Here is a 10,451-nt window from a genome sequence, read left to right as displayed (position 1 = left end):
GGAATGTAAATTGGTACAGCCATTGTGGAAAACAATATGGCGGTTACTCAAAAAAGAAATAGAAATACCATATGATCCAGTAATTTCACTACTGGGTATTTATCAAAAGAAAACAAAAACTCTAATTCAAAAACACATATGCAAAAAAAAAAAAAAGGCAGTGGTGTGACTGGGTGGCTCAGTCATTAAGCATCTGCCTTTGGCTCTAGTCATGATCCCAGCACTCTGGGATGGAGCCCTGCATCAGGCTCCCTGCTCAGCAGGAAGCCTGGGTTTCTCCCTCTCCCACTCCCTCTGCTTGGGTTCCCTCTCACACTGCCTCCCTCTCTCTGTCAAATAAATAAATAAATAAACAAATAAATAAATAACAAAAAGACATATGCACTTGTATGTTTATTGGAGCATTATTTACTTATGAACTGCTACCAAGATCTGGTAGCAGCTCAAGTGTCCATCAATAGTTGAATGGATAAAAAAATATGTGGTCTATATATATACACAATGGAATACTACTTAGTCATAAGAAGGAATATCAGACTAGAGGGCATTAGACTAAAGTGAAATAAGTCAGACAGAGAAAGACAAATTCCGTATGGTTTTACTTATATGTGGATAAGAAACAAAACAAATGAATAAAGAAACAAGCAAAAAGAAGACTCAGACCTATAAATACAGAGATTAAACTGATGGTTGCTGGTGGGGTAGGGGGTGGGGGATACACAAAATCAATGAAGGGGAGTGGGAGATATAGGTTTCCAGTTATAGAATGAGTAAATCAAGGAAATAAAAGGTACAGCATAGGGAATATAGTCAATGGTATTGTAATAGCATTGCATGGTGACAGATGATAGCTACACTGGTGAGCTACTGGTGGTGAGCATAGCATAATGTATAGAGTTGTCAAATCACTATGTTGTATACCTGGAACCAATGTAACATTATGTGTCAACTATACTTAAATTTAAAAATTATAAAATAAAATAAAATAAAGCTAGCATGAAGGTTAAAAGACAAAAGTAGTAAAACTAACTATGATTATCATAATTAGTTAAGAGATACACAGAAAAAAAGATGTACGATATAAGGTAAAAGGTGTAAAATGTGATATCGAAAACAAAACATGTTAGAATAAAATGCTGACCTTTAGAATGGGATCAAACTTAAGTTTTTATCAACTTAAAGTAGACTGTAATGGATTTACATTGTTACATATATGTCTCATGGTAACCACAAAGCAAAAACCTGTAGTAAATACCCAAAAGATAAAAAGTAATATAAGCATACCACTAAAGAAAGTCCTCAAACCACAAAGGAAGAGAGCAAGAAAAGAACAGAGAGGAGTTACAAAAATAGCCATAAAACAATTAACAGAATAGCAATGTGCACATACCTTTCAATAATTACTTTAAAGGTAAGTGGACTAAATTCTCCAATTAAAAAACACAGAATGGCTGAATGGTAAAAAAAAAAAAAAAAAAAAAAAAAAAAAAAGGAGACCCAGCTATATACTTAGATGTAAAGACACACAAAGACTGGAAGTGAAGGGATGGAAAAAGATATTCTGTGTAAATGGAAACCAAAAGAAAGCTGGAGTAGCAATACTCATATCAGACAAAATAGACTTTAAGATAAAAACTGTAATAAGAGACAAGGGTGTTACATAATGATAAAAGGTCAAACCAGCAAGAAAATATAACATTTATAAATATTTTGCACCAAACATAGGGGCACCTAAATAAATAAAGCAAATATTAACAGACCTAAAGGAAAAATAGACAGCATTAAAATACTAGTAGGAGACTTTTTAACACTCCCACTTACATCAATAGATAGATAATTCAGCCAGAAAATCAATGAGAAAACATTGGCCTTAAATGACATGTTAGACCAGATGGAATTAACAAATACACAGAACATCCATCCAAAAGCAACAGAATACATGTTCTTTTCAAGTGCACATGGAATATTTTCCAGGATAGATCATATGTTAGGCTACAAACAAGTCTTAATAAATTTAAGAGGATTGAAATCATATCAAGCATCTTTTCTCACTCTAGTAGAAATTAATTACATGAAGAAAACTGGAAAATTCACAAATATGTGGATATTAAACCACATGCTACTGTATAACCAATGGGCCAAAGAAGAAATCAAAAGAGAAATTTAAAAATGCCTTGGGACAAAAATGAAATATAACATACCAAAATTTATGAGATACAGCAACGGTAGTTCTAAGAAGGAAGTTCATAGTGGTAAATGCCTACTTCAAGAAACAAGAAATGAATGAAATAAAGAGCTTAACTTTGTACCCCAAGGAACTAGAAAAAGAAGAACAAAAGAGGCCAAAATTAGTAGAAGGAAGGAAATAAAGATCAGAGCAGAAATAATGAAATAGAGACTAAGAAGACAATAAAAATATCAATGAAACATGGTTCTTCGAAAAGATAAACAAAATTGATAAGCCTTACCTAGACTCACTGAAGAAAAAAGCAAGAAGGACTCAAAATCAGAAATGAAAGAGATGTCACAACTGATAGCACAGAAACACAAAGGATCATAAGAAACTACTTTGAACAGTTATACAACCTAGAAAAAATTGATAAATTCCTGGAAACATATAACTTTCCAAGACTGATCATGATGAAATAGAAAATCTGAACAGACTGATTATTAGCAGAGATTTAATTAGTAATCAAAAACCTATTTGGATGCCAGAGTGGCTCTGTCAGTTGAACAACCAACTCTTGGTTTTAGCTCAGGTCATGAGCTCCCGGTTGGGAGATCAAGCTCCGTGTCCAGCTCCACGTTCAGCGGGGAGTCTCCTTCCCCTTTCTCTCTCCCTCTGCCTTTCACCCTGCTTGCCCACTCTCTATCTCTCAAATAAATAAATAAATCTTAAAAAAAAAAAAAACCCACCTCTCAACAAACAGAAGTTCAGGACCAGACAGCTTCCCTGGTGAATTCTACCAAACATTCAAAGAAGGACTAATTCCAATCCCTCTCAAACTCTTCCAAAAAGTAGAAGAGGAAGGACCTCTTTCAAACTCATTTTACAAAGCCAGCATTACCCTGATACCAAAGCCAGACAAGGATGCCATAAGAAAAGAAAATTACAGGCCAGTATCCTGATAAACATAAATGCAGATGTTGTCAACAAAATATTAGCAAGCTGAATTCAACAATACATTAAAAGAATCATTCACCATGATCAAGTAGGATTTATTCCAGGGATACAAGGATGATTGAATATCCACAAATCAGCTGATGCGATATACCACATTAATAAAATGAAGGATAAAAATCATATCATCTCAACAGATGCAGAAAAAAATTGACAAAATTAAATGTTCATTTGTGATAAAAACTCCCAACAAAGGGGTTATAGAGAGAATGTACCTCAACATAATAAAGGCCATATTTGCCAAGCACACAGCTAGCATCATACGTAATAAGTGAAAAGCTAAAAGCTTTCCTCTAAGGTCAGGAACAAGAGAAAGATGTCCAATCTTGCCACTTTTATTCATCATAATATTGGAAGTCCTAGCCTGAGAAATTAGGCAAGAAAAAGAAATAAAGGGCATCCAAAGTGGAAAGGAAAAAGTAAAACTACCATTATTTGCAGATAGCATGATATTATATTAGGAAACCCTAAGGATTCCATCAAAAAACTGTTAAAATAAACAAAAAGAGTAAAGTTACAGAATACAAAATAAACACACAAAAATCTGTTGCATTTCTTTATGCTTATAATGAACTACCAGGGAAATTAAGAAAACAATCCAATTTACAATTACATCAAAAAGAATAAAATACCTAGGAATAAATGTAACCAAAGAGGTGAAAGACCTATAAATTGAAAACTACATAACATTAATGAAAGAAATTGAAGAAGACAAATAAATGGAAATATATTTCATGCTCGTGGATTAGAAGAATTAACATTGTTAAAATGTCCATACTACCCAAAGCAATATACAGATTTCAATGGAATCCTTGTCAAAACTCCAATGGTATTTTTCACAGAAGTAGAAAATAACCATCATAAAATTTGTGTAGAATCACAGAAGACCCTGAAAAGCCAAAGTAGTCATGAGAAAGAAGAACAAAACCAGAAACATCACACTCCCTGATTTCAAACTATATTACAAATCTATGGTAATTAAAACAGTATGGTACTGGCATAAAAAGAGACCCACAGGTCAAAGTACCAGAATAAAAATCTCAGAAATAAACTCATATACATGTGTTCAATTAATTTACAACAGAGGAGTCAAGGATATACAATGTGGAAAGGACAGTCTCTTCAATAAATGATGTTGGGAAAATTAGATAGCCACTTGAAAAAGAATGATACTGGCCCATCATCTATATATCATGTACAAAAATTAACTCAAAGTGGATTAAAGACTTGAATGTAAAACCTGAAATCATAAAGCTCCTAGAAGAAAATACAGGTGGTAAGCTCCTTGACATAGGTCTTAGTGATGATTTTTTTAATCTGACACCAAAAGCAAAAGCAACAAAAGCAAAAATAAACAAGTGAGATTACATAAAACTGAAAGTCTTTCACACAGCAAAGGAAACCATCAATAAAATGAAAAGGCAATCTACTGAATGGGAGAAAATAACTGCAAATCATATATCTGATAAGGGGTTAATATCCAAAATATATAAAGAACACATACAACTCAATAGCAAAAAAAAAAAAAAATTGAACAATCCAACTTAAAAATGGGCAGAAGATCTAAGTTATTTTTCCAAAGAACAAATACAGATGGCAAATAGGTACATGAAAAGATGTTCAATATCATTACTCATCAGGGAAATGCAAATCATAACCACAATAAGAGGGGCACTTGGGTGGCTCAGCTGGTTAAGTGTCGTACTCTTGGTTTCGGCTCAGTCATGATCTCAGGGTCCTCAATGCGGAGTCTGCTTGTCCCTCTCTGTCCCCCAGCTGGCTTGCTCACTCTCTCTCTCTCTCTCTGGAATAAATAAATAAAATCTTTAAAAAAACACAATGAGATATAACCTCACACCTGTTAGAATGGCTGATTTTAAAAAAAAGTAAGTTGGTGAGGATGTGAAGAAAAGGGAAACCTTGTGTACTATTGGTGGCATGTAAATTGGTGCAGCCACTATGGAAAACAGTATGGAGTTTCCTCAAAACATTAAAAATAGAACTGTCATACAATCTAGCAATTCCACTTCTGGGTATTTATCTGAAGAAAACAAAAACACTAATTTGAAAAGATATGTGCACCCCCATATTCATTGCAGCAATAGCCAAGATCTGGAAAAACCTAAGCGTCCATCAGTGGATGAATAGATAAAGAAACTGTGGTATGTACAATGGAATGTTACTCAGCCATAAAAAATAATGAAATCGTGCTATTTGCAACACCCTGGATGAACCTCAAGGGCATCATACTAAGTGAAATAAGTCAGACAAAGAAAGGCAAATACCATATGATTTCTCTTATATGGAATCTAAAAAAAAAAAAAAACAAAAACAACAAAATATAAGCTCATAGAAACAGAGAACAGATTGATGGCTGCAAGAGGCATATGTTTTGTTTTGTTTTGTTTTGTTTTTAGGGAAAAAATAACTTACCATATGACCTAACAATTCCACTCTTAAGTATATACCCAAGAAAATTGAAAACATATGCCCATACAAAAGCTTGTACATCAATATTTATAACTATATTATTCAAAATAGTCAAAAAGTAGAAAAAACTCAAGTGTCCATTAACTGATGAATGGATTAAAAAATATAGTATATACATGCAATGGAATATTATATGGCCATAGAAAGGAATGAAATACTGACATGCTACAACATGACTTAAGCAAAAGAAGCCAGACACAGAAAGCCATTTACTGTGTGATTCAAATCATGAAATATCCAAAATAGGCAAATCTGTAAGGACATAAAGTAGATCAGTGGTTTTCAGAGACTGGGTTAGGGAAGAACAGAGATTGCTAATGGGTATGAGGCTTATTTTGGAGCTTATGAAAATGTTCTCAAATCAGATAATAGTGATAGTTGCACAACTTTGTGAATATATTAAAAACTACTGGATTGTACAGTTTTAAATAGTGAGCTTTATAGAACGTAAATTATATCTCAAAAACAAAACAAAACAACCTTTACAGGGGTGCCTGGCTGGCTCAGTCAGTGAAGCGTGGGACTCTCAATTTTGAGGTTGTGAGTTCGAACTCCATGTTGGGTGTAGAGATTACTCAAAAACAAAATCTTAAGAAAAAGACCTTTATAGAGAAAAATTTGAAAACCTTATAGAAAGACATAAAAGAATTCTTTTTTTTTTTTTAGACGTAAAAGAATTCTTAAACATAGAGAGGAATAGTCCATGGTCTTAGAAGGAAATCAGTATCAGAAGGTAGCCTTTCTCCCCCAAATCAATGTACTTAACAATATAAATCCTAGCAGTACTTTTCAGGGAACTAACACTGACACTGTGAAATGCTTGATGGAAATCGCTGTCTAATAGGCTTGAATATTTGTCACATTGGAAATATCAGAATTTGTAAAGTTTTTTTAGAGCTTGGATGTGAATCTACCTGGTCTTGGTGCCTTATTTATGGTGGATCTTTACTAGCCTTCTCAATTTATCAAGTTTTACATATTTCTTCAATTAATTTTGGTAATTTACATTTTGTTAGGAAATCATTTCCCCTTAGTTTTCAAATTTGTTATCATGATATTCTTATATTTATTTATTTATATCTCATTGTGATTGTCTTGCCCTCCTTATTTCATTTTTGTTCTCTTTCTTCATCACCCAGGTTCGTGGAGCATTTATCTTTAATACTGGTCTTTTCAAAAATACCACCTTTTAAATTTACTTTCCACCACCCATATTTGTTTTCTATTTAATTTAAATTTTTATCTTTATTTTACTGCTTTCTAGATTCATCTGTTCTCTCTCTTTCTAGTTTCCTATGGTGTATTCAGGTACTGAAACCTGAGTCAGGGGAAGACAGGAAATGCTAAGTCTGAGAAGACAGTAGAGAGCTGTACGGAGATACACTGTCATGGTCCCTCCTACTCTCCTGAGTGACTGATAATGAGGAGAGATGTGGATGGGCCTCACTGGAGGAGAGCCCTGGAATCTCAAGTGCCCTATCTTTCCACTCTGAGCTCTGGTACGTCTCTGACAAGAGGGAAGTAAACAGGCAGTAAAAATTCCCATGGAGCTTGTTTCTGAGGAAGACTCAACTTTGTGGTAGATATCCTAATCCTTATGTCATAATACAGTTGTGAACTCACAGCTGTCCCCCGCATTTTACTCATGCCAGACTTTGGGAAGTAGAGAAATCAAGGCTAATGAACCATCTAGAGACAAGCCATGGGGATCCGATTTTGTGTAAGAGATGTGGCCAGAGTTATTAGGCAAGCTAGGAGTGGGTGGAAATCACCTGGGACTTTACAGGTCTTGGGAAAAGAAGGGATGCTGAAGCAGGGGGTATCTGAGTACAGAGCCATAAAGAGAAAACAGCAGTCTTAACTCATCCATTTTCCCATTTAATTCTGATGACAGACTCAGGGCAATTTAGTTCTAATTGTAATTGAAGATGTTGATGAAATAACTGAATTGAAGAAGAGGAAGAAGCAGAGCAAGGTGGGTAAAATCTCCATGTAGTTAAGAGATATCCAGAACATTCATGTCTGTTTAATGAGGGTGAGGAATTGTGCTTTTTATGGAGCCAGAGTCTAAAATAATCAGGTGTCACCTCAATATTGGCTCATTTTTCCTCCACTCCCTTCTCTATGTGGGCTCTCTGGGTCTCAGTTAGACTGTGGCATGAAAAGTGAATGGAGAATGAAAGCCATCAAGAAACATATGGGGCTGGGAGGTAAGAATGTGTGGACTCTGAATTAGAGAGTACAATGTTCAAAATATAGGCTGGAGTAGAAAATGGGGTGAGGGTGCTGTTCAAAATTTGGGCTGGGGTAGAAAATGGGATGAGGGTGCTGAAAACCCACAACAGTATTGAAGTACATTGTTATGGCAGAGAGAAATGAACCAACGATGGTTTGGGACTAGCATTAGCAGAGAATACCAGGCAAAGGCATTACGAGGCCAAACCTCCCAAACCCAATAAGCACTGAAGAGGTAGAGCATGACTAACAAAGTCCCTCACATCCCTAATGCACCCTTCTAACTACTAATGGTTTTCCCTTTATCCGTACACCTTTGGGATAGTCAGGAGGATGCTGTGACTCTGAGAGCAGGGTTATCTGCCCATAGTGACAGAGGAGGGCTCACCACCCAGGTCTTCTTGCTCCTAGGCAGTGTCCTAACTCCCTTGAATTCTCCAAAGAAGTGATAATGGTTAAGAGAATCTGGGCCGCTTCCAGGAAGATCTTGGAAGTCGATGGCAGGAAGTTCCCTGAGTGGTTTCTCTTATCTTCACCTAGAAAAGTTTAAAAAAAAAAACAAATGCAGCCACAGAGATTCAGGCCTGGTGGCGTGGCACCCTGGTACGCCGGACATTGCTGCACGCAGCCCTCAGGGCTTGGATCATTCAGCGCTGGTGGAGGCAGACCTTGGAGAACCTGCTGCAGAAGAAGCGAAGGGAAGCCCTGGTTACCTATGCAAATACAGTGAGGGCAGTGGTCAAGATCCAGTCTTTGGTCCGTATGTGGCGTATCCACTGGCGATACTGTCAGGTGCTCAACGCCATCCGTGTCATCCAATGCCACTGGGAATGCCACAACTGCTATACCTGTGCTCTCCTCCGGGGCCACTGTGTAGTCACAGCCACTCACCTACAGTTCCACATTGAGATCATCAACCCCTAAGGGCTGGCAAGAAGGGGCACTGTGTCTCCTGTCCCCAGTAAAGATCTAACCTGGTCTGCTATGTCTTATGTTCTCCCCTAGCTAATGGAAATGTTGGGTCTTAGGCCATGCTACCTCCTCTTCTTCCTGGGAAAGAACTTCAGTGAGGTTTTCCCCTTGTGACCGTGGACCCCATTCTGGACTGACAATGACAATATGCTATTTACTCAATTGTCAAAACAGAAACTGAGGTCTTAGTCTATCCTGATATATGACAGAGCCAGAAGTCTCAGTTCCCATTCCCAGCCCCATTCCTTTCTTCTCACCTGGGGATCTGAAAATAGGTGGGCTGCCTCTTTCTGAGGACTCTGAGCACCTCTGCAAGTGAGAAGAGATGCTGAGACTGTTCTCTGTCAGCCTGGGGTTGGGGGTTGGTGGGGATACCTCAGACAAGGTATCTTTGATAAGCCCCTAGAGAAAATGCCAACATTTGCCTGACTCTACTGGAAGCAGCGCAGTGCAGCTCCAGGTGAAGGACAAGAGGCTGGTCTTAGTGATAGGTACAGCTGGGCATGCTGATGAGCATGTGATGACCCTGGGAACTAATGGGAAACAGGAGTTCATGGTACTACAGCTCTGTCTCCACAATATCCTTACCCGAACCCTTCTCCCTAAGGGCTTCGATATAAACAGGGCTCCCTCTGATATTATCCCATCCCTACTCTTATCTCCATTTTTGGTGATTTATCATTGGCCAGATGGTCCTTTCAATCTCCTTGCCTCTAATAAACTATTTTTGCTCCCATCCTCAGCCACTCGCTCCCGTAGTCATACTAAAGCAATGCAATTCAATAGAACTTTCTGTGATGATAGAAATGTGCTGTATCTGTGCAGTCCAATGTGGTAGTCACTAGCCACATGTGGTTGTGAAGCAATTGAAATGTGCCTGGTACAACTTTAAAAAATTGAATAATTTAATTTAGTTGAGTTGAGTTTAGTTTAGTTTAGTGTAAATCTAAATAGGCACACGTGGATAACGGCTATTCCATTGGACAGTGTGGCTATAGACCTCACCAGTAGAATAATTGTTCTCTTGCCCAAATTGCTTTTACTAGTGTTCCATTTTCTGATTACTTTATTCTTTCCTTCCAGTTCACCTTTTAAATACCCCCAATAGAATGTTTCTTCAGATAAGAAGGTCTTCTAATCTATTGACCCTACCTTTTTATTTTTTACAGCCATCATCCCTGTCATGTCCTTGCATCCATCTTTACCCAGTTCAGATTCTATGGTTAATCATTATAATCTCTGCCCTGCACAACTTGACTTCTCTTAGCTCTCTCTGTCTGTGCAAACACATGTGGGGCAACTCAACCATTTACCTGCTTTGTGCCTGCAGAAAAGCAAGCATGGCTGGAGCAAAACAAACAATCCGGAGGCATGGTCTCAGTTTATATTCGTGACTGCAGATCTCTACTGGACAAATTTGTCTGCTGGACAAATCTCTACTGGACAAATTTCCCAATACATTTCTCTGATATGCTTGCATTTCCATTTTCTGAGTTGAATATCCATATCACCTCCTTTCCAAATGTCCAATTCTATTTTTTCTCCCCTTGAACTTGATGATGTCACCACACAT

At 37.2% G+C, this 10,451-nt stretch overlaps 1 protein-coding gene across 1 annotated transcript; it reads left to right on the top strand.

The window, feature by feature from the left end:
* The first annotated feature begins 7,373 nt into the window (after positions 1-7,373).
* On the top strand, positions 7,374-8,916 carry IQCF2 (IQ motif containing F2). The gene is made up of 3 exons (XM_008703718.1): positions 7,374-7,391; positions 7,566-7,646; positions 8,447-8,916. The coding sequence occupies exons 1-3, from the start codon at positions 7,374-7,376 to the stop codon at positions 8,828-8,830; spliced, it is 483 nt and encodes a 160-aa protein (XP_008701940.1). The 3' UTR covers positions 8,831-8,916.
* The last annotated feature ends 1,535 nt before the right edge of the window (positions 8,917-10,451 follow it).

The sequence above is a fragment of the Ursus maritimus genome, unplaced genomic scaffold (genome assembly GCF_017311325.1).
Source record: "Ursus maritimus isolate PB19 unplaced genomic scaffold, ASM1731132v1 scaffold_14, whole genome shotgun sequence".
In the NCBI taxonomy this organism is placed as follows: domain Eukaryota; kingdom Metazoa; phylum Chordata; class Mammalia; order Carnivora; family Ursidae; genus Ursus; species Ursus maritimus.
Note: the sequence above shows the minus strand (reverse complement) of the source record. Positions and strands in the feature narration are given on the sequence as shown.

Excerpts from the sequence above, each read along its gene's own strand:
- IQCF2 (XM_008703718.1), top strand. Across the intron at positions 7,647-8,446 it reads AGAGGAAGAAGCAGAGCAAG|AAAAGTTTAAAAAAAAAAAC; the intron begins GTGGGTAAAATC and ends ATCTTCACCTAG.